Source organism: Vulpes vulpes, chromosome 12 (genome assembly GCF_048418805.1).
Source record: "Vulpes vulpes isolate BD-2025 chromosome 12, VulVul3, whole genome shotgun sequence".
NCBI lineage: Eukaryota > Metazoa > Chordata > Mammalia > Carnivora > Canidae > Vulpes > Vulpes vulpes.
The window spans coordinates 169,152,529-169,177,161 of record NC_132791.1 but is presented as its reverse complement, the minus strand read 5'-3'; the positions used below and the strand labels follow the sequence as shown (position 1 = coordinate 169,177,161).

General features: G+C 44.1%; 1 protein-coding gene across 1 annotated transcript in view; it reads left to right on the top strand.

Moving 5' to 3' along the window:
* USP10 (ubiquitin specific peptidase 10) overlaps positions 1-24,426 on the top strand; it is a 71,926-nt gene extending 47,500 nt beyond the window's left edge. The window contains exons 5-14 of the mRNA XM_026004924.2: positions 8,015-8,106; positions 8,616-8,725; positions 9,121-9,176; positions 9,397-9,500; positions 12,046-12,145; positions 12,901-13,078; positions 15,716-15,881; positions 19,153-19,297; positions 21,028-21,093; positions 23,399-24,426. Of these exons, the coding sequence (XP_025860709.1) occupies positions 8,015-8,106; positions 8,616-8,725; positions 9,121-9,176; positions 9,397-9,500; positions 12,046-12,145; positions 12,901-13,078; positions 15,716-15,881; positions 19,153-19,297; positions 21,028-21,093; positions 23,399-23,586 (1,205 nt within the window). The 3' untranslated portion in view covers positions 23,587-24,426. The remainder of the gene's footprint in view (positions 1-8,014; positions 8,107-8,615; positions 8,726-9,120; positions 9,177-9,396; positions 9,501-12,045; positions 12,146-12,900; positions 13,079-15,715; positions 15,882-19,152; positions 19,298-21,027; positions 21,094-23,398) is intronic.
* Positions 24,427-24,633: the final 207 nt, after the last annotated feature.

The window sequence follows — 24,633 nt, the reverse complement described above, 5'->3', positions numbered from 1 at the left end:
GATTTAAGGGATTGGAAGGGAAGAGCACTTATCCCAACACACTGTGTGCCTTCCACAGCCATGCAGGAGATGGGCACCTACACAGAAGCCTACCTGGCGTGCGGAGGGGTCTGGGTTTCAATGAGTAGTTATTGTTAGCCTGAGAGGAAGTATTTGCCACTTTGTAGTAGGAACAGCTGGACCAGGAGGTAAGAAAAAGAAATTTGAAAATCTTAGTAGCTTATGTTTGAAAGTGGTTGCAAAAGATTAGATGTGGCCATATTCAAGAGCAAGTGTGATGAACACAAATAGCCTGGGGGTCATTGGTGCCCACGCTCTTTTGGCCCATGTGATCTTCACAATACAGCGTTTGCATCCTTGTGGTGAACGTTTAACTTTTCCTGGGTTTTTACTGAGAAACATTTGTCATATCCCAAACTTAAATTGTATCAAATGCTTTTGAATTACAAATAGAGCTGTTTTGTATTTTATGTTTTTCTTTTAATATGTTGCATCAATATATTTTGTTTTAAAGGAATATTAATCAATGGTGGGCAAGGAGAAGGACTGAGCTAAAAGCCCAAATAAAATGAATTAAAATTCCAGTGGAAAGAGATGAAGTAAACAGGTCTTTGACAGCTCTGAGAAAATCTGTGAGGAAATTAAAGTACTTGCTCATACCATTTATTATGGTTGGATTTTAGTCAAAACCTATTTGATACATGATTTTGCACTGTAGTTACATACCTAACATTTGTTCCTGGAGAGAGCAACAAAATTATTACGAGTTGGATCTGCTCAGAAAAATGAATTCCCGTATCCATATTTATTTTAAATGTAAAGAAATATATACCTTGTGATTGATCACTTTTTGGTAGCTTATAAATCATATTTATACTTCCCTCTTTCTTGGGAGATGACTTTTTAAATCTTTTGCATTTCCTTTTTTTTCAGAATGTCCAAAGTAGCAATGGTAGTGATAGTGTAGCATACCGTAAGCTGAAAAGACACAGCACCTGTTTGTAGGAATCCATGCCTGTGGGTGGGGAGTTCAGTCCATATCTGACTCAGTGTGTATATGTTCTTATTAGTATTTCTAGTGTCTCTACTTCTAGAACTAATTGAGAACCTTCCACCTATAGAGCATATGTTGATCTACAGCCAGTGGACAGTGGTACATTTTGGTCACTTTGCTGTCCTCCACTTGACTAGGTAACCAAGCTAGCACGAGTTCTTTCAAAGTAATATAACAAGGAAAACAAAAACTCAGGATGTTGTGGATAGTTGAGGAAGATGCTGGAAGAGCAAGTCAGCAGCATCAGAATGTCAATTACACGCCAGTTCTTGGGCCTTAAGAATTAAGGAAAGTTCTGTACCTTGTATTTTCATACATTTTAAATGGTAATACAACCTCTATATCCTAATTTTAGGAAAACAAAATTTGATGCATAAAATACTCTTACCTTATATTGACTTAAAAGTTCCACTGAGTTTGTAAATCATTTCAGTGGAATGATTTGTGGCAATATATGTTAGCAACATGAGTATGTCTTGAAATACAAGAAAGACTGTTAACCAACTCAGGTTTTTTTGTACACTGGCAGATTTCATAAGAAAGTTGAATTTTAACTCAGCCACTTAATGCGTAAGCTGTTTCAAAAGTGAAGACAGCAGTATCAGTTTTGTACCTTTCATGTGATATGGAGTCATTCTGGCTTACCGTGCCTTTCCAGTTATATTGTTATGAGAAGGGTGGATTGAGGAGGCCATCCTCCTGAGGTTGCTGTCTCAGTGGGTCTGAGTGGTAAATTACACTGACAGTAATGAATTGGAAAGAAGGTCTCTGGAGGAGAAGTCTGTTGTTGCAATCAACTTCTGAATATTTGCCCTAAAAGAAAGTAAAATAGAGAACCAGCAGTGATGACTGCAGCACAGATCTGTCTTCAGACTTCAAGCTCAGGATGTACCTTGTCTTTTCTCCTTTGGCATCACCCTGCTCACTTTAAATTCTTTTGACCTCAGTAATTACAATGCTTATTGAACTTTAAGATAGGAATACAATGGTAGATGGAACCGGAGGCAAGAGTTTACCAAAACATTAAGTTTTCATATTGGCTTGTCTGCAAGTCCAGAATGATCAACTTGAATTATAGTATCAGGATTCATTCATTAAAAAAAAAAAAAAAGGATTCATTCATTTTATCAGGGTTCAGTAATAGTGACAAGTGATTATGGAAAAGGATTAGGATTATCTGTGTGTGTGCGTGTTTCACTAGGTGGGAAAAGAGGAACACGCTGACAGATTTTGTCGAGTATTGATGTCTGGCTCAGTTTATGGTTATTGAAATTCTTTAGGAGGAAAGGCCTATAATGTATACTATGTTACAAAACCAAAACTTTACATTGTTTGGATATTTGTTTCTTAAGAGAAAATCCTAGACAAGATATTTAATCTTTTTTTTTTTTTTTAAGATTTTATTTATTTATTCATGAGTGAGAGAGAGGGGCAGAGACATAGGCAGAGGGAGAAGCAGGCTCCCTATAGGGAGCCTGATGCAGAACTCAATCCCAGGACCCCGGAATCACGACCTGAGCCAAGGTAGACGCTCAACCACTGAGCCACCCAGGCGTCCCTTTCAAGCTTTTGTATCTTTTGAAATGGAACGGTATATATTCACAAAATGTTCAATACTTAATTTTAAGTAATTTAACTTCTTAGAGTACTGAAAGTTGTTGATTCACTCAAAGTTTTCCATAATTTTTTTTTTCCTTCTCTTCCTATCTGCATCAGTTCTTTTTTAAAAATTTATTTATTGGGATGCCTGGGGTCCTGGGATCGAGTCCCACATCGGGCTTCCCGTAGAGAACCTACTTCGCCTTCTACCTATGTCTCTGCCTCTCTCTGTGTCTCGTGAATAAATAAAATCTTCTAAAAGAAAGATTTGTTTAGACAGCAAGCAGTAGTGGGGGGGGGGGAGTAGAGGGGGAGGGAGAGAAACCCTTAAGCAGACTCTGTGCTGATGCAATGCCCAACGGGGGGTTTGATGTGGGGCTTCATCCTAGGACCCTGAGATTAAGACCGGAACTGAAATCGAGAACTGGACACTTAACTGAGCCACCAGGTGTCCCAGTTCTTCATTTTCTAATAAGGATTATCAGCACCTATAACAAGCTGGCCATCCTGCTCGGTGTTCTCTGTACACTTGTTGCATTATCTTGTGTCTTTGCTGCAGCCATGCATGGTACAGCTTGTTGGCTCTGTTACAAGGGAGGAGCCACATCTTCTGTTCCAGGTTGCAAAATGAATGAAGTGGCAGAGCCAGGCTTTGAACCCTGATTGTCTGGTTTGTCTTCCTGGGCTCCTGCCTTGAGTCTCCTTCACAGGGGCACCTGGAGGCTCTCTGAACAATGTGATAGAATGACCGTCAGAGTCCACTGGGTCATTTACCATAACCAACAACTTTAGTCTCCAGATGTTTAATTCATCCCCAGTGCTCTTAATAAATTCTTTGTGTAGGCCACCCACTGTCTCAGTCAGTGAGTAATGATTGGCCTTGTTATGAGTGTTGTCTAAGGAATAAGATAGAAAAGGAACAGATGTCTGCAGAAAGAGCAGTGATTTTTGCAGAGGGAGTTGTGGGCCAGGGGCCAGTAGGAGAGCCACTAGAACCAATAGGGATGGCAGGATGAAGCTGGGACAAAGAAGACCTGGAAGTTTGTTACTTGGACAGAGAGGACTCGGCAGAGCAGTGAGCAGTGTGAGGGAGTTGTTTGGAAGGAGGAGATGCCTCTGATAGAGGGTGGAGTCCATGGTGCCTGCTGCCACAGAGAGATGCCATGTCCTGCTCTAGGTGCCTTCAGGGAAGGTTGTTCCATTCCAGCCAGTCCGTCTTAACCTTGAGAGTAGTGTTGAGGCTCCTTGCAAGACCCTAATGACAGAGCAATACTCTATCTCTATTTTAGCTTATGCCAGTGTAGAGAAAGGTTTTCTAGAATAGCAGCATAATGATTAAGGAAAATTTAGATTGTTCAGTGTTTCTTCATATGTTCTGAGTCTATAAAGATACTAATCTACAAACTTATAAATATTGTACCAGAAACTCTTCTTCTTTTTTTTTTTTTTTTTTTAAGATTTATTTATGTGAGAGAGAGAGAGCAGGGGAAGGAGCAGAGGGAGAGAGAGCATCTCAAGCAGACTCCTCACCAAGTGCAAAGTCAAGAGGGGCTCGATCCTGGGACCCCAAGATCATGACTTGAGCTAAAATCGAGTTGGCTGCTCAACTGACTGTGCCACCAGGCACCCCTGTACCAGAGGCTCTTTATGTTAAAGACTTAAAGCTAGTTCAGTACATTCTCTAGTAAATGTCCCGAGTGTCCTTTTGTTCTACATTAAGTGAATTTTTGCTATGTTCATTTTGTGGATGGATGGCTATTTGGAATGTTCTGTTACTTGTAGTTACTGAACAAACCACTGGGTGATGCTGAGAGACTTGAGTTTAAGATTGTAGAAGCTAATCTGAAATGGCTTTTTTCCTGCCTGTTCCTTAAAATAAGTGAACCGAAATCAATGGCCAGAAGCTGGCATTGCTTCAAGGGAAGGGTCGATGTAGAAACTAAAGCTTTCTGTCCAACCAATACACACTGCTTCTCAGTTCAGCGTTGGAAAGAAGTCAGCTAATAGTCAACTTTAAATTGGGTATCTTCTCTGATTCTGTAGGGCTCGAGTATCTCAGCCTGCAGGTGTGCACATTATTCTGGGCATGTAGCTCAGTACAAACCTAAGAGGACATGCGTTTTCCAGTGGAGCTTAGAGCAGTTCTGGATATTTTTGCACCTGTTTCCCTCTTGAGAGTGGAATTGGCCTTGTCATAAGTGATTTTTTTAAAAATTTAACAAGATTCAAAGTACTTTTGACTAACTATGGTTAGTCAAAAAACATGGTTTTGAGTCTGTTGAGACAGTTAACAAGAGACGGAAGTTTCCGATCTTTTATTTCAGTCCCTGGTCATTTTCTTTCCATTTTCCATCAGTGTCTGTACTGAACAGGGATTACTGTCACTAAGCCACCCCCACATCTTTCTTTGCCCCTGTACCCACCTTAAGAGATGTTGCCTCCTTCCATTTCATCTGAAATGGAGGTTGCTGTTTCCTGTCTTTCCCCAACATAAACTGTGGTGAGTCTGCCCTTCCCTAGCTCTCTCCTTCCCACAATCCTGTGAGCCTCTTAGTGACCCCATCCTGCCTCAGGCAGGCTTCAGGTGGCAACTTCCCTCCTTGGGGCCCGAGAACCTGCTTCTGCCTCCACTGTGAACACAAACTGCCCTGTCCTTCTAGATGATGGTTACAGCTGCTTCGTGGCTTGCCACTTAGTGCTTAGTGCTCCACTCCTGACACATCACTCCTCTTGAGGTGTATGGGTTGTCAGGATGTACACTGCCAGCCTCCAGCTGTGGGACTCTGTGTGTGAGTGTGTATAATCTGGGTACCTCTTATCAGTGCCTCCCAAACTGAACTTGTGATCTCACCATTGTACGAAAACAAAAAGAAACCTACTCCACTGCGTGGAAGACACTATCACCCCAGCCAGGGACCTTATGGTATCAGCTACGGTTTGCTGTCATTGGGTCCTGGCTGCCTCAGGGTTTCTCCAGTCTGTGCATTTGGCTGAGAGCATCTTCCCCACTGATCCCCCTTCAGCTTAGCATGCACTGGGTTTACCCTTCTTCACCCCTCTATAGGCTCTCCTGCAGCAGGGCCATCTCTTAGCCACCTCTGTGCTTCTAGGACCTGGTGCCCAGGCAGGGCTCAGCGAATGGCAGCATGTCCTTGTGGTAGGAGGGCAGTTGATTTTGAGTCTTAACAGTTATGTGAAAACTTGATATTGCTGTCTGTACCTATAAAAGTGCTATGGCAAAGATTCATGGGGTCATGCTAGAGTTTTGGGATTGGTGCTTATTTGAAAATGCACAGAATTTTTTATTCAGAATAATTACCAATCTGTGGCACACACTGGAGAGTATGGACTGTTGTGACAACATGCCCCAAAGACAAATGTACCACTCCATTGTAAGTAGGAGGTCTCAAGTTCACGGGGCATGTTAGTACGGAAACCTTTGAGTGAAAGGGTTGTAGAGTGGAGCCTGTTAACTATTGAGAGGAAAAGCAAACCAGGTCACATGTCTGCTCAGGTGCACAACCTGTACCAGTTCCATAACTCTCTGGACCTGTGTTTTCTCACCTCTTGTAAAGTGAGGAGGGTAACAGTGTCTCCTTAACAGGGTTGTGAGGATGATTATGAACAGTGCAGATGATGCCCCCAGCACAGTGTCCACCACATACCTGGTGCTGTCTGCACTGGGGGCTCTCAAATGGAGCTTATAGTTCACTTCTGTAAGTGACGTGGTCCTCCCTGAGGCCGACTACTGTGCCCCGTAGTAGGAGAGAGATGACAAGAGCTTTATAAGCCCAGACTGACTGAATAGATCCCATTGGGTTTTCTTGAGCCTGTAATGCTTTACTTTTTATAAATGGGAAAATTATTTTCTGTGCTTCCTTAGAGGAAAGGGGGCATTTACTCTCAGAGGGCATTACTCTCAGGGAGTGTGTGCATGTGGATATTAGAATTTTGCAAAGTAATTCCTTGAGTTAACGCTGAAGTCTGAGACCTGCCAGTCCAGCTGTATTTTATTTTATTTTATTTATTTTTTTTTTTTAAAGATTTTATTTATTCATGATAGTCACACAGAGAGAGGCAGAGAGGCAGAGACACAGGCAGAGGGAGAAGCAGGCTCCATGCAGGGAGCCCGACGTGGGATTCGAGCCCGGGTCTCCAGGATCGCGCCCCGGGCCAAAGGCAGGCGCCAAACCGCTGCGCCACCCAGGGATCCCCCAGCTGTATTTTATAAATGAAAAACTGCTTTTGTTTCAGTTGTGCCTTGAATGGATGCTGGCATTATATATACACTTACTTTTTCTTTTCTGGTACACAATTTAAAAGTAAAGGGAAGCAGTGTGGAATGGCCACAGATCACAGATTTCAGGTGCTGGCTGTGCTGCATATCTCCTGAGTGATCCCAGGCAAGCTAGTTAACATTTCAGAGATTCTGTTTCCTTAATGGTAGTTCTTCTGGATTAGTAGGGATTAGGTGTAGCCACATAGCAAGTATAAGTTGTAAAGCACTTGCTGAATGTGGAAGATGTTCATAAGTTGTGGCTGTCACTGGTACAAGACTCATAATGGGACACAGGGAAGCTTTGCCTTGTTTTAAAGCACTTCTGAACAAAAATATTTAAAGCATCTAATTAAAGTATTAAAGCATTATATGAAGATCGCATTCACATCTGAATGTAGAGAAGACTGTAGAGAAGAGGGATGTCAGAGGATGCATCTGAGGATAAATGTATTTCTCAATGGAGTAAGGGCATTCTGGCACACAAAACATTCCACAAATTGGAATTCTAATGAAAAATACAATTTAGTTAGTATGAGACAGTTGTCCCAGAAAGGTGTATTGTCCCTCACTGCACAGAGATCACTGTGATATGTTAGGTGCCATGGTGGGTGCTGGGAGTACGCACTGGTTGAGGGCTCGGGTCCTGCCTGTGAACTCCTTCCTCCATAGCTGGTGTCTGATGACCTGCGCTGTTTGCAAGGCCTGCCTCACCAGCAGTGTGCAGGGGGGAAGCCTGTGTCTCTCATGTCTCTGTCACCTGTGTTACCAACATATCTCAGCCTTTTCTGTTTCTTGTTAAAGTAGTTCTTGTGCTCCCCAGTTACATTCCTATGGAAAGATAAGTAAATGTTGATGTTTGGGGGGATGGTGGGGGGACAGAACATTAAAACATTTTTAATCCTTAAATATTGTACACAGTGTTGGACAGCACGCAGCTTCAAAACAGTGTGCCTTTTCTTTGAATATGTGCTCTCTCAAAGGGTTTTGTTTTTTTTTTTAACACTCCCACAGTATAAGAGTTTACTTCCATGTTATTCACTAGATGTCATTAACTTCTTAAATATTCTTCTTCACTCTTTCAGAGTTACTGGAGAATGTAACCCTAATACATAAACCAGTGTCATTGCAACCCCGTGGGCTGATCAATAAAGGAAACTGGTGCTACATTAATGCTGTATCCTTCTCAAGTGCTGTCCCCAAGGCCGGCTGGCTGCACCTTCCCCTTCCTCCAGTGCCTTTGACTTCATTCAGCTGCCCTGGAGTTTGAGTCCAAAGACTTGCTTCCTTATTTAGTCTGCCTACCTTATAAACAGAGTTATTCCTGACCCAAATAAAGATGAATTGTTGACTGGTGAGTGACAGAATCAGGTGACTTTTATTTGCATTAGAATGGCCCTGACTAGTAGGGCAGCATGTCCATTTACAGTTGGAAATACTTTAATTGATTTATCTTGGTCCAATCAAGTTTCCGTATGTAAATGCTGATTGCAGAGTAAACCCCTATGTCGAAATCACAAGACAGTTATCCTCGTGGTTGTTAGGTTTATTCCTTTCTATGTTTACATCTGTCAGTCTTTCAGTGTCTTTGGTTTATGTAGTTTTATATGCATTGGGTTTAATGCGTCTTTCAGAAATTTGGAGTGTGTTTCATTTCCTTTACACTTCCTTACTGCCAATACTTAGACGCTGCAGGCACTGGTTGCTTGCCCTCCGATGTATCACCTGATGAAGTTCATTCCTCTGTATTCAAAAGTGCAAAGGCCTTGTACATCGACACCCATGATAGATAGCTTGTAAGTAAGGTGCTTCCAAATGTATTAGGGGGCTGGGGTTTTTTTTGCCTCTGATAATTTGAATTCAAATAGTTAAACAAATGGGTCCTATAATTTTATTTTTTTTTTAAACGTACTGTTCATGTTTTTATTGGAGGTTAACCAGAAATGGAACTGGAGCATTGTTTATTTGTATTCTTCAAATTTAGTTACATAAATGTAGTGTTTACCAGTGTATATTACTCACAATATACCAAAACCTTATGTAGAAAAGATTTAAGAACTCAGTATTATAGCATCGGTTACTTAAAATTCTCCATCTTCTCATACTAACAGTCTACTTAGCTATCAAGGCTCTTTAGTAAAAGATCTTTTTAAAAGAATGTACTAAACTTTTTTTCCCCCCGTATTTATAGTGTTCGGCTAATGAATGAGTTTACTAATATGCCAGTACCTCCAAAACCCAGACAAGGTGAGTGAAAATGAGGTCTTCTGATGCCCATTACATATGGACAGCAGGGGGTCAGGTGACTGAATGTCATGAATTCAGTCTTGTTGGAAAAAAATGTTTCTAAAATGCAAGGTGCTACACTATTCTCAGATTGTGTGGGGGTGGAGGGGGAGTCCCAATTCTGCTGCTTTTTGTTTTAAGACTTCATTTTATGAAAATCTGTGTTCTGTTTCCATTGCAGCTCTTGGGGATAAAATCGTGAGAGATATCCGCCCTGGAGCTGCTTTTGAACCTACGTATATTTACAGACTTCTGACAGTTATCAAGTCGAGCCTGTCGGAAAAGGTTTGGCACTGCTCTCATGCAGCCAGTAGAAAATTCGCCTCTCGCTCCAATTTCTGCCTGCGCTGTTGCTTGATCAGCGCTCATCCTGCACTTTCAGGCCTGGGATTTGCTGGGCGTTCAGTAGATCTAGGCTTGTTATGGAGTCAATTGCTTGAATGAATATTAAAAATATGATAATTATAATCAGAGCCAGTTCATTCCTCATTTACTGTGCAACAGCAAGTACTCTTATAAAAGTGCTTTCCATCCATTAGTTTACTTAACCCTGTGATTAAGGTATGATTGTCTCCTTGTTACCTTTAAGAAAAGTGAGATCCTTGTCCAGGGTCACACAGCTCATAAGTGCAAGGCCTGGCATGACAGCCCCCTAACCAGTGCACTGCACTGCATCTTAGAGCATGGTCATGGGGCCTGGGTCATGTCAGCATTCAGGAAAGCTAGGTCTTCATTGTGCTCACATGTTTTAGCAGTTCCTTGGCTTTCTTTTCTTTTTTTTTTTTAATTTAATTTAATTTATTTATTCACGAGAGACACAGAGCATGTGAGAGAGAGACAGAGACACAGGCAGAGGGAGAAGCAGGCTCCATGCAGGGATCCTGACGTGGGACTCGATCCCGAGTCTCCAGGATCACAACCTGGGCTGAAAGGTTAAACCGCTGAGCCACCCAGGCTGCCCTCCTTGGCTTTCTTCTATGTACCTTTGGTCATACATTTTGCCTCTGAAGGCATGGGACCAAGGGCTAAGGAGGGTCTTCTGCAGACTTTATGATGAGTCAGTATAAGCAATTGAATGGTGCTTAGGGAAATTACTTAGAGATGATTTAGAAATCATAAAAACAATCCCGCTGAAGCTAAATAAAGTAATATTGAAGCTCCTTGTTTTGAAGAAGGGTAAAAGGCCAGGGCAGTGTAGTAAGATACCACCAGGGATGCTTTACTGGGCATGTTGTAGCTGTCAGTGCTTAGCTCAAAATTTACATTTCGCAGGTAATAAGTAATGTAGAGAATGTTAAGAATGCATTCTGCCCTCAAAAAGCTCACTTGTCCAATAGGGGAATTAGATATCTAATCTAAGAAGACAGACAGTAAGAGAAGTACTAAAATAGATGTGTACACCGATGCTTTAGAAGCTAGAGAAGGGTCACCCAGCTCAGGTGGAGGCAGAGGTAAAGGAGTGAAGGTCAGGGGGCATCCTGTGGTTGAACCCCACTGAGATCCTGCCTAGTAGTTATGTTCATGGACAGAGGTGTCTTTCAAAGTTACGTGAATATTGGCTGTGTTGGGTCCCCCACACCACCTTCAGGTTTGGTAATTCAGTAGAAGGACTCACAGGACACAGAAGCTGTTATCCTCACAGTTAGGATTTAGTACAGTGCAGGGATGCGAAGCGAGCTCAGACGTCCACTGGGAACCTTGAAGCTCCTCTCCCAGTACACCACAGAGAACACATTAATTCCTCAGTATCATCAGCATGTGACAGCACATGTGAAGATGCTGTCCGCTACAGAAGCACATTGAAGACTCAGTGCCCAGGGGATTTACCAAGGGCTGGTCATACAGGCATCCTCTGCCTGGCGCAAACCAAAATTCCAGACTTGCAGAGGGAAAGCAGATGTGCACCATAAACCACACTGCATGATTTCAGCACAGTCCCTTTTCACTTCTTGGAATGGGGGGAACCCTCCCCAAAGCCAAGTTCCCAGATGCCAACCAGGGACCAGCCCAGCAAGTAGGCCTTTCCAAGAACAGTAGCACTCTTCATGCTTCTTGAGCCAGTTTCTGCTGTTTTCCACACATGCAGATCATGCTCGGCACCAAACAGCTGCTGTGTGGAGCTGCAGTTCTGTGTGGAGCAAACAGACATACCTGGAGACTTCAAGAAGAATTTGAAAATCCTTGGAACATATGGTTATTCTCCAAAGAATGAAATAGGAACTAATCCCGAGATTATGAGACAAATAACTGATTATGAGACAAATAATTGATCTGTAAATGATTTTGCTAATGTGTGTGTATATCAAACTGTTAGCTAAATCTATGAATCAGTAGAGCTTTTCACTTATAATTTAGGTCCTTCCCCCATCCCCTATAATAGTTGCCCATCATCCAAAATAGGAGGCACACAGGGCTGCTGTTCACAACTCCCAGGGTGACCATTACCCCTGGGGTTGTGCGGTGAGGGCCTCGACCTTTAGTTCCTGTTCTTTTTCGTGTCAACAAGAGAACAACTGTTAACTTTTTTATCATAAAAGTAATGTATGTATATATATTGTAGAAAATCTCAAAAATCCAGAAAAAAATAAAAATTCCTACTCTACCTTCCTACATAAAGGTGTAATGGGTCCCTCCCCCATACTCCTCCCGCCTCAAGCCACCCATTTCAGTGATCAAAGGAGAGCTCATGTGATTTCCAGAAACATTTTACATTAAATCTTGTTGAAAGTTTAAGGGAGACCTAGTCTGAATATGCAGGTACAGCATTCATTCCCTGCAGGCCTCGCATGGTGATCACTACAATTAACATGCTTGCATCTGGCCTTTTCAGGGTCGACAAGAAGATGCTGAGGAGTACTTAGGCTTCATTCTAAATGGACTTCATGAGGAAATGCTCAGCCTAAAGAAGCTCCTGTCACCGAACAATGAAAGTAGGTTGTACTCTATTTGCCACACTGTGTGAGGACCTTTCCTTCGGAATTACTTTTGAACCGATGTCACCTGCTCACGTAGTATGTTGCTTTTTCCCAGGTCATTGACTCTTTGTGTCCCTTCCTCACTAGGGCGACTCTGGATATCTTTGTATTGCTTATTTTATAGACCATTGAGAATGTTCTACTTGGATAAATCAAAATATATCCAGAACCTCTGCCTTTTTTTTTCCCCTTCAGCTTTTAATTAGAAAAATGATCAAACATCCTGAAAAGCTGAGAGAATAGTTTGGTGAAACCTGTATCAGTACTGGATTCTGCAGCAGCTCACTTGTTGCCATGCTGTTTCTTTCTGTTCCCACGCGCAGTTTCCTGAGTGACACAAATTAAGTTGCAGATAATAGTTTAGCTCACCCCTAAATGCCAAGGCCTGCGTTTCCTGAGGATGAAGATGCTGTCATGCAGGACCAGAGCCCTTTCTCGAATTAGGAAAACTGGCTGTGGTTGCACAGTACCGCCCCCTTTGCCGTCCACCTTCAGATTTCTCAGTTGCCCCAAACACACCGTCTTTGGTGGTTCATGCAAGTAGGGCTCCGGTGGACGTACATGTTGCATTTGTTCTTAATGCAGGATGCATCCTGACTTCAGTTTTAAAAGCTGACTCTGCAGGTTGTTTATGTAGAACCTTTCTTTAAAAATTTCTTTTGCTGCTGTTGTTGCCAATGGCAAGCCTAAGCAGACTGTCTCCTTTTCAGAACTCACTATTTCCAATGGACCCAAAAGTCACTCGGTGACTGAAGACGACCAGGAAGAACCAGGCGAAGGAAGTGAGGACGAATGGGAGCAAGTGGGCCCCAGAAATAAGACTTCAGTCACTCGCCAGGCGGAGTTTGTTCAGACCCCAATCACTGGCATTTTTGGTGGACACATCAGGTTTATGCTTTTCTGGAATACTTTAGTGTTTGCCTTTTTCAGGATTTTGCTGTTTTGCAGAAGGGGGAAGGCGTGTCTGAGAAATTTCGGACCTGATGGCTAGCCTTCACGCATTTGTGCCCACTTTGTCCCTGGGCTTCCCTGTGTTGCTCCTGCCTAGTGCTTTGACTACTCCCAGCCCACCCTGCATGGCCCCTTAGCGCAGGGTGCTGCACCCCCAGGGCTGGGCGGCCACGGTGAACCCCGCTTCCTCAGCCCATCTCACCCTCACTGCATCGGCACCATCCCCTCAGGTCAGCTTATAGCTAGGTAGGAAGAAAAGGACTTGTTAAATTGAAATCCATGTTTTGTTAAGAGAAGAAAGTCTTGTGTCTGGCTAGAAAAATATTAGGGGCCAGAACCGAGTGAGCCAGAAAGGTAAGGCAGTGTGGAAGTGGATCCTTTTGAATAAAGGGGTACATGGGGCCTCCTGGAGCTCTTCTCTGCTCTCATTCCTGTCAGCCAGCTGCTCATTTCTTCTTCATGATGTCCTTCTAGAAGGATTTTATTTTATTGCATTAGCGCTATTCAGGACCACTGTGATGTGGGACTCAGGAGCCCTGGGGCCGTCTCCAAGGATGTTCAGTCACCCAGAGGGCCTCATTAGAGCAGGATTTCCTCTCAGAAGGCCTTGCGTTGTATCCTACAAAGGTGGTGTTCTGGTGAGACGGCCTTTGCTTATCCCAAGTGCTGTGTGTGCAGGAGTAACACCCTTTTCCAGGCATGGAAAATTCGGCCTCTCTGCTCTGATACAGCTTAGGTTGAGCCCCGTTCAGTAGGTAAATAAACCTCAGGACGTCCACTAGCTCCTCCACAAGCCATCAGCACTGCTCTGTTGGACAGGATTCAGAAGCCAGTCGTGCTACCTTGAACAAGTCATTTCTGTGCTCTTCACTGTGAGCTAGAGCCTGTGGGCCCCTTTCTATTCTGGAGTCTTTCCACACCAGCCCTGTGGTCAGGTGTGCTCTGGGGAACACCCAGCCCCAGACCGCGGCCTCTGTAACTTGTTTTTGCCAGATGCAATTCCTTGGGCTGGGCTGTTTTGGGAAGGGAAGAGAGATCTAGGTCAGGCGACAGCAGGGAGAGAAGGCTGTCTTACACCTTTAGCTCTGCATTAGACCTCTGATGTTAGCATTCTTGAGCCAACCCCTTAGGGACAGGAGAGCGGATGAAGGAATATATATATGGGTATAACAGCAGCGCCATACCTGTGCATAGGTGGAATATCAAAATTGCAAGGCCCCTGAGGCCAGCATTCCCAAAGAGTCCACACTTAGTTTGTGAATAACCAGTGGGGGAAAACCAGAATCCACTTGGGAGAAATTTCTAGCTTGGCTTGCATGGCTCTGCCAGGTCTCTAGCCTCGGTGGGCTTTTTATTTTGAAATTGATTGTTGATATTTTTGAGAAATGATAAAGCAAAGATAGGAATTATTTTTTATGATTTAAGAAACTTCTTTCCTGTGTGCAGTAGCCATCATTAAGCACATATCCTTATTCAGACGGCCAGAAGGTTTTTCTTTTTAAAATTCACCCTTATTGCATTGGCTGGGTTTTCACTTCCCCCAGAAAAACCAGCACCTTTCTTCACCTTTCCCCTCAGGCCAGGTGAATAAAAGGCTATTGGAGCCAAGAGGACACTTCTTGATTCCATTACCAGTTTTAATCACTGCTGCTGGCACTGCTATTCTTGGCACCTGGGGAATGGCCGTTGCTCCCAAGTTTGTACACTCAAAGGAAGGGAACATGAAGATGGGTCTTTATACCACGTTTTAGGAAAGCAGCATGTGGACACAAAGCCCTAGGCAGAAAGCTTTTAGTTTGCTCTTCACGGCATCTTCTCTATAAAGGCTGTGGATACCGATGCACGTCCATTGATTCCACTCGTAAACTAGGTCACTCAGACTGCAGAAATGGAATTCCTTGTTGAGCTCCTGGAATGTTTCCTTGCTGGGCCTAAATGAAAGATGGGCCGAGCACACAAGTTTTGCTCAGAAAAACTTAGAAAAAGAAAAATGAAATGAAAAACCAGCTAAGAAAACAAGGTTGAATTGGCATCCTTCTTCTTGAGGGTGGTAGGTAGCCTTGTTTCCTGGAATGTTAACTTATTTTTTATTACACATCCTGCTCCTCTTCTTTTGTAAGTCATTTTTTGTAGGGGGGAAAATGCCGTTAAAAATACTCTGTTTACCTTGGGGTTTCCTCTGTTTTATTAGAACAGGCTCTGATACTCTAAGAAAGTGGAGTGTCAGCATTTTGAGGCCATGGCAGGATAGGTGCATTTATTAACTGGTGTGTTAAAAGTGTGGAGTGGAAGTGAAGGAATCTGGAAGATGAAGTCTGTTTTATTCTAGTGTGCTTATGCTGGGAAAACTATCAACTGGTGGATAGTTGCTAGAAATACTTAGGAGGTGGTATTTGGCAGGATTATTTTTAAGTTCAGTATATTTTTGGCTTTTCTGTTCTCTCTGGTCTTCTGAAAATGATTCTGAGCAATCTCATTTTCAGTGTTAATGCCTCTTCTGCTGCTGGATCATCTTAAGGGAGAGTGGGAAGGAGTGGTCTCTGACGGTTGTCTGTTTTTGTCTCTGCCTCTCAGGTCTGTGGTTTACCAGCAGAGTTCAAAGGAGTCGGCCACTTTGCAGCCATTCTTCACCTTGCAGCTGGACATCCAGTCTGACAGGATCCGTACGGTCCAGGATGCATTGGAGAGCTTGGTGGCAAGAGAATCTGTCCAGGGTTATACCACGAAAACCAAACAAGAGGTACACTCATAGCTGATCGTGAGCATTTGTGCTGATGCACCACGGCCTGGTGGGAAGCGTACAGAAGCAGGGGCGAGAAGTGTGTTGGTCTGCCTCTTAAGCCTGTTGCCTGTTTTAGACAGAGGGTTTCCATGTTTTTAGAATGAAATGGTTGAAGCGGATGCTCCCAGCCAACCTCCTTTACCTCTAAATCATGTAACCCAAGACAACGATCGCTTGGATTATTTATCCTGAGCTGCATTTAATTTTCTGGTAGTCTAATCATGATGTGATAGCATCAGTACTACCCCTGACCGAGGCCACATAGCTTCTCTTTACAGCCCTGATGTCAGAGCACAGTTTGATGAGATTAGTTGGGATAGAAAAGAGATTCCAAATATATCTATTTTGCATTTGATTATGGGTTTTCAGGGACATCGAAAAATAGAAAGCTGTTTTCATGCCTGTTAGTCTTTAATTTGATCTGAAAAAGATAAAAGTCTTAGAGTCTTTTAGTGTTCAGGAGTGAGGGGAAGCAGATAGCTTCATGGGGTGTGCTTGTCAGCTGAGTCAGGAGAGAGGGAGAACACTGCTTTTGGAGAGCTTCCTGGTTCCTGGGATCCAGACGTGCCAACTGACACCCGTTTTCCACTCCATGGTCGAAGGGGTCTTCTCCTTTGTCAAGACTGTGCGGGCGAATGCAGGCTAAGGTATGGGTAGCACTTGTTTGAACAGTTCTAGCATCCCTGGGGAGCCTGATGTGAATAGGCAGGTGTGGCAGCTGAAGGGGCACGAGGAGTAGAGAGTGCCAGCACCTTACGGTGTGAGCTACCCTGGTTGGGCAGCTCGTGCCAGGAGAGCAGAGCAGAGGAGGAGGTGGAGACGTTCAGTTCATCTGGGGCCTCCTGCATGGACTGATCTCCCTCTTGGGAGATCCACACATAATTACGCCCAGTCCTTCACCGTGTTTTCTGACTTGCTCCCCATGGGCAATTTTGTTTAAAACATAAAAGTGGTAGGAGTGAGAGACAGATTCTTGGCACTGTGCTTAAGGGAATAAGCGCAGTCTGGTGGTGGAACTTAATGAGCGAGAAAGTGGGTATTTGTTTTCGGGGAGGTTGGTTGGTGTGGCTGAGTTGTGTACTTGGCTCATTCTGTGGCAGCAGTGGCTCTGAAGGTGGAGTCGTTGTCCTGGCCCCTGTGCCACTCTCCTTGCTCGCTCTCCTGTGGCCACTCATAGGGGTTGGTAAGCACTTAACCTTGCAGGGCAGCTCTCCACCTTTCTCCAGGCTGTGAGAAGGCCAGCTCACATGCCAGTTTTTCTTTCTTGCTCCTGCTGCAGTTAGCTGTGGACTCTGGGGAGGGCACAGATCAGATAGCTGGGGAGAGTGTGAAGATGAGGATGTGGATTAAGTGGCTCGTTTTGGATAGCAGGTGGAGGAAGGATGCAGGAGAGAAGAAGCATTTTGGTGGAGCCTTGAAGAAAATGAAACACTCCATGATGAGGGTGGTGTGTTACCAGATTAAGAGCGAAAACACTCAGAAAAGCAGATGTTTGAGAGAGGAAGATTTTGGACAGCTTGTATGGGGTGGGAATATCTGGAAAGAGCAAGTATCACGTTTTCTGGAATGTGATTTCTTTTAAATTTACTTTCTAGAATACTGAGTTTAATGTTCCTGTATTTTAAGGTCAATAAGGTTTTTTTTTGCTGTGGGAGAATGATGAAGGTGCATGGGAAAATATGATTATATAAAATACTTGCTGTATAGAAAAGGTCTGGTTTTCTTGGGCGAAGAAAAGTGTCTCAGTTTGTCTGGAAACCGAAAACACACAGAAGAATTTCAGATTAGCCACTTAATTAATTGCCTGAAAGCTTGAGGTCAGAATCTTGGGTTGCCAGTCCTGAGAAGCATCCTAGAGACACGTGTGTCCAACTCTCGATTCACAAATGAGGGAGCTGGAGATCACTTGTCAGAATCCCGGTTTTTAACTGTTGAGCTGTAGCCACACTTCTTCATTGTTCACATGTTCTTGTTGGCTATGGAGACCCCAGGATGCAGACACAGGATAGGAATCTGGAGGCATGTTGGGTCGTCCCACCCCTGGGATCGGAATCTGGGTGGGAAGCCAGGTGCCCATTAAGATCCCTCCATCCAGATGTGTATGTGGTCTTCTGAAAGTTTTCTTGGTTTCTTATCTCTTTTGGATTGTGACTGAAACAAATATTTCTACCAAAAGTATCCTTCATATAAATACAGGAAGCATCAAAGTGTTTATAAGTACAAGGAGCATGGGCAGCCCTGATGGCTCAATGGTTTAGCGCCACCTTCAGCCCGGGGTGTGATCCTGGAGACCTGAGATCGAGTCCCACGTCGGGCTTCCTGCATGGAGCCTGCTTCTCCCTCTGCCTGTGTCTCAGCCTCTCTGTCTGTCTGTCATGAATAAATAAATAAAATCTTAAAAAAAAAATAAGTACAGTAGGATAGTAAACAAGGGGAATAAGAATTGTTTGTGAGGATGTATTTTAATGAAAAGCAGCATTCATTAGACCTGTGAAAACATGTAAGGAGCATATAAGTTGATAAAACTGAAACTTATAAAAACTAATGGCTAGAATTGATAGCTTTTTGGTAATTAAGAACACCCATTTCGAGCTCTGGCCTTAGTTTGATTAATGCTATGGGACTTACTAAAGAAAGCACGTTAATACATACATAATGCAAAATACTGCTGCTAAGTTCGCTTTTAAATTTTGTGCCAGTTCATGAATGTCATAGAACAAAGGTTCTTTTTTTTTTTTTTAAGAGTATTTTTTTTTTTAAATTTTTATTTATTTATGATAGTCACAGAGAGAGAGAGAGGCAGAGACACAGGCAGAGGGAGAAGCAGGCTCCATGCACCGGGAGCCCGATGTGGGATTCGATCCCGGGTCTCCAGGATCGCGCCCTGGGCCAAAGGCAGGCGCCAAACCGCTGCGCCACCCAGGGATCCCTAGAACAAAGGTTCTGAACGTGGAGTTCACCCACAGGCTCAGGGATCCATGGGATCTTCTGCAATTGTGTTTATAGGGATGTATCCTTTTTTCTCAGAGGAATGTCAGTAGCTCTCAAAAGGCCCTTGAGCAGAATGTTAGATTATCAGAAGCTCCCTGAACCCAGTAAGGGTTGAGCAGTGCTGCCCTGGAACCTCAGGCCATGAGCCCTCAGAGGGGGGCCTTGTGTGACAGGCATGCATCTGCTGCATGAAGTGTAAAGTGAGGTGTGTCCTGTCCTGCTCTGCCTTGTGCCTCAGGTGGAGATAAGCCGACGAGTAACTCTGGAGAAGCTCCCTCCTGTTCTTGTGCTGCACCTGAAACGGTTTGTTTACGAGAAGACTGGTGGATGCCAGAAGCTCATAAAAAATATTGAATATCCTGTGGACTTGGAAATCAGTAAAGGTAACACACGTGGGGAACGAAAGCATTCATGGTGACAGTTCTCCTGGGAATCAGTGAGCATGGCTCTTAGCGTTTCTCTGTAATGTCGAGAGTAAGGAAGTTCTCTGTCATGACTTGTTGGTTTTAAATTTCTCAACTTACAACAGACCTTGGTATTAAAATCGGCACCAAAGTAGCTCTTGAAAAATAAAGGCAAAAATGAATAAACCATATAATCCTACTAAGTTAGAAAAAGGAGATTTTTGTTCATCAAGTGAGCATCATTTTCCTAGAAATGTTTTATGGGTTAGTGGTACAAAACAATTTTCTTTTTACTAAGTGTTAACTGCCTAGAACAGCCTGGTGAAATGAACTTTTTCAGTGAAGTGAGAGAATGTTGCCCATAGGCCACTGGGGGTCCCTCCGACCTCACATTGCAGTGACACTGGGTCAGATCAGTGGCATTCTCTCTGCCACAAGCATCTGTCAGGTACTCGGGGGCTCAGCAGCATCAATGATTTTCACCAAAGCCTCAAGTTCAGGTTGTCTTGGTGAAAGCACAGTTTAAAGAGGAAAACTTTCCTTGAAAGCTTCAGGATTTGTGGAGAAGATGCTGTGTGGTCCTGGGCTTGATTGGGAACAAGCTAGAGGCTTGTTCTAGTCAACTGGGAAACAGGAAAGAGATTGTGGGATGTCATCTCTGGGTTTTGCAGAGGAACAAAGCTGTTGCCTTCCCCTCGTCTTCCATCCCTGCCACACAGTATGGCCACATTCCACTCCTTCCCAAGCCTGCTGACCAGAATCCCAGACAGGGGCGCTGCATTTCCATAGCCAGTCTTCAGCTGCTAGCTCTGACTCCTGTCCCAGGGTATTGTCCCATCCACCTTCACGCTTTGAACTGCTTCATTCAAAGGTAGCACATTTTCCTGAACCCATTTGAGAACCAAAGGAGAAGGAATGCCAGCTGAGAATCATATACTGGGTCGTCCATGCTGTTGTGCCTTGGCTGTCAGGAAATGAGGAGCACAGGCTGAGCCCAGCAGGGCAGCCTGTGCCCTGTACTCTTGCAGCTTCCCTCACGCCCAGATTACCTGTCTGGACTGACTAGACGGATTTTATGTTTATATCTTTTCTTGCTTGTTAGATGTATTTTTAGATCATCTGCTACCTTAAATGCTTTCTAGAAAGAGAAATGAGTTAAGGGAGAACCAGAGACCCTGGTGTGGGTTGTGGGTGGGGGATGGGAGGGACCAGCCACTCATGGCTGTGACAAGGGTCCATCTGCAGAGGGACTGGGGGCCCCCGAGGACAGGGCTGCCCACCTGCCCAGCTGATGGGCCATTGCCTCTCTGGTGAGATCGTCGGACTGTCACACAGTGCAAGTTTTGTGGTCTTATGTGTAAAACATTTCGTTCTTCGGTTTCCTGGGGCTGTTTTATTTCTAAGCGGGCAGCTTTCTTCTTTTCCAAATATCTGCTTTTAAGGGGTTTCTAGCATGAGCTCCTTGGGACCGGTATATTCTTTCTGAACGGACCGGTTGCTGGTTATGTGCATTGCTGTACCATGAGGCTGGTTCCCCCCCACCACCACGGGCAGGGCTTGTGCACGTGAGGGGATACAGTGGGGTTTGTTTTCCTGGTCTGCCAGGTGGTGGATGTGAATGGGGACCATTGTCATCTCTTTGCTCTGTCATTCTGAGACTTTCTTTAAGTACTTTTATAGATTGCAGCTGTTGGTATTTTGTTTTTCAGAACTGCTTTCTCCAGGGGTTAAAAATAAGAATTTTAAATGCCACAGAACCTATAGGCTATTTGCAGGTAAGTAAATTTGTATATTATTTCCTTATTAAAGTAGTGATAAAATACCACCTAACCGAGAGAATAGACTCCTCTACTGGTGTCCCCATGGACTTGATAATTCAGTAAATCTTTGGAAAATATGTGTTTGTCTTGACATTCGATGTTTGGAATAGGACAGAATTTTTGGCTCTCAGGATCCAGTCCTCATTTGGCATCATTACTGTCTTTGAGTTAGACGTGTGAATGTGAGGCCTCTGTGCTGGGTGGTTGGAGGTGTGACCCTTCCTGCCTCAGTCATTCTCCCTGTGAGGGATGGTGAGCGAGTCTGTGCTGTTGCTCCGCTGCATGGCTTTCCACACTGCGCTGGCTTGCCCCGACTCCTGGGCTGCTGCACACTGGCTTGGAGCCCTCTGAGGGGGACGATGGCACCCCCAGCCCCAGGACAGGACCCTGACACCCCTTATCTCTTGGCCCAGCACTTCCCCTGGCACCTTCTGTCCTTTCCTCCATCCTCCTTCCTCTTTTATAGCCTGAGTCTTCTGGGCCTTTGAGGTTTTGTATCTCTTGGTAGTCATTGCTTGTAACAATCGCATGTGCTTTCTATTCTTTTAGAATTTTCTAGCTTCTTTTGTGTTGGCTTTGGTGAGCCTGTTTGTAATTTAAAATAACATTACCGTTTATTGACCCTCACACATTTATTGAAACTTTCTACTAGCTGTGGCCACAGGCCTGGAGTGGGCTGGCCCCTCCCGAGGGGCTACCCCAGGCACCAGAGCCCAGTGACATTCCCACCAGCCAAGTATTGTGGCTCTCCAGTCAACTGTCTTTTTTGCCTATGGTGGTGGCCCATAGTTTGCCTGGCCACATTGCCGGCCCCCGGATGTTTCCCTCACCCAAGCTCCTGTCTGCTGCCTGCGTCTCTCAGCCCTCCTCCTCACAGAGGGGAAGACACAGCCTTTGGTGTCTTTAGATGACTTCACTGGATTTTCCAATGATTGTTTTAGGCCTTTGCCTAAGGCTTCTTGATTGAATTACAGAATTTTTAAAATTTTTATTTATTTGTTTCTTAAAGATTTTATTTATTCATGAGAGAGACAGAGAGGGAGAGAGGCAGAGACACAGGCAGAGGGAGAAGCAGGCTCCATGCAGAGAGCCCAACATGGGACTCGATCCTGGGTTTCCAGGATCAGGCCCTGGGCTGAAGGCGGCGCTAAACTGATGAGCCACCCGGGCTGCCCCAGAATTTTTTTTAAGTAAATAACAGGTGACATTTTTTATTATTATTCTGGCATTATTTGTTAAAACATAGAAAATTAGCACTTTTTTCAAATGGAAAAGGGGTGATGGGGGGATCCCTGGGTGGTGCAGCAGTTTGGCGCCTGCCTTTGGCCCAGGGCGCGATCCTGGAGACCCGGGATCGAATCCCACGTCGGGCTCCCGGTGCATGGAGCCTGTTTCTCCCTCTGCCTATGTCTCTGCCTCTCTCTCTCTCTCTCTGTGTGACTATCATAAGTGAATAAAAATTAAAAAAAAAGAAAAACTTAAAAAAAAAAAAAGGAAAAGGGGTGATGACTAGATCCTTGTCAGTGGGACTGCTGCACACACTGCCCACATCACAGCCCTGCTATTTATCCCTCCTGTGGCCAGTGTGGTCACTCATTGTGATGAGAGTCACAGAAAACCTAGAGTTCTTGTGTTTTCATGTTTTTTTCACAAGCCTATTCCCACATTCCCTACTCTTTTTGCTCTGCCCATCTTACTGTGATATGACCCACTAATTATTCCTTCTAGTGCGAGTGTTTAGGTTTTTCTGTTTTTTCACCAGTATGACATCTTTGTCTGAGATTTACATGATCTTTTAAGAGCAGTATAGAAGTGGGATTGGCTAGATCAAAGGCATGAGCCTTTTAGCTCTCTGGGTGATGTTTCTGGAGGTTAGTCAGTGTGCGTTGCTGGCAGCTTTGTGGGTCTTTTGCACTACGTCCCCATGTACTCTCTTCAGCGATGGATATGAAATGGTGGGCAGCCCCTCACCTGAGAGGCTGGCATGTAGGACAGCCCCAATGAAGTGGCATCTCTTTTGTTTGTGAGGCATTAAACATTTTAAACATGTCATTAATACACACATGTGACTTTTGTAAATTGTGCAGGATTTTTGATTATATGACATTCCCTTGTGTAGTGCCATCTCTGTCCCACCTGCCTCAATAAAGTGTGTCACATACAATGGCTTTGGCGGAGTGGAGGGGAGGTTGTCAGGTGGGTGCTCCCAGCTGCTGGTGTGAGTTCTCTCACCAGGGCGCCTGTGGGCCCTCTCTTGCAGTGGTCTACCACCATGGCAGCAGTGCGACGGGTGGCCACTACACCACAGACGTCTTCCAGATTGGCCTCAACGGCTGGCTGCGCATCGATGACCAGGCGGTCAAGGTGATCAACCAGTACCAAGTGGTGAAGCCCACTGCAGAGCGCACAGCCTACCTCCTGTATTACCGCCGTGTGGACCTGCTGTAGCCGCCTGTGCGCTGTGTGCCCAATGCCCGCTTGCAGACACTGACTCCCTCTGACTTCCTCCCTCTCTTTAGCGGCTCTCTAGAGAGAAACTCTTTCTCCTTTGCAGAAATGGGCTAGAATGGAAAGCAGACGCCTCGAGGTTTGTGCGCAACAGTTCACATTGACGTCTACCTTCCAAATCAAAATCATTCGGTTCAAACAGACTGTCGCTTGATTTAAGAAAATACACAAAACCCATGTTTCTGAAATAATGCTGATTCCTGAGTAAGAAGGGGGACTTGCATTTGATTCCCAGTCTAATTGCTTAGTAGAATAAATCCTGCACCAGCAACACTTGTAAATTTGTGAAAATGAATTTTATCTTTCCTTAAAAAATAAATTTTTTAATCCATCACACTTTCCTTCCCACCCTTTAGTTTTTGATAATGATAAAAATGAGCCAGTTATCAAAGAAGAAATAGTTCTTACTTCAAAAGAAACATAAATACAAAAAATAAGTTGCTGGTTCCTAACAGGAAAAATACATTTTAATAATTGTGCGATGAGAAGCTGCTTACGTACACATTGCAGATCAGATATTTGGAGTTAAGATGTTAGTCCACATAGATGGGTGATTGTAAACTTTATTGCCATTAAAAGATTTCAAATTGCATTCATGCTTCTGTGTACACGTAATGAAAAATGGGCAAAATAATGAAGATTGATATTTCCCTAAGTCGCTCTGTTTAATTCTGCTGTCTACTCTTCTATAATGCTGCGTCTCTAATTGTACACAGTTTAGTGATCTCTAGGAGTACAGAAGTTGTCGCCCATCAATAAAAATCACAAAGTTGGTTTAAAGCTGTGCGTGGTGTTTCTTTGACTGTAGATGCCTCTTCCAGTCACTGGAGTTTCGGTAAGCACCAGGACACCTCCAGAATTACAGCAAGCCCTCCGGCCACATGAACCAAGACTTGGGTTGTGTGCTTGTTTAGTATCATTACTAAATTAGTATAGTAACATTAGTATAGTAACATTAGTATACTAACTATATATACTATATATAGT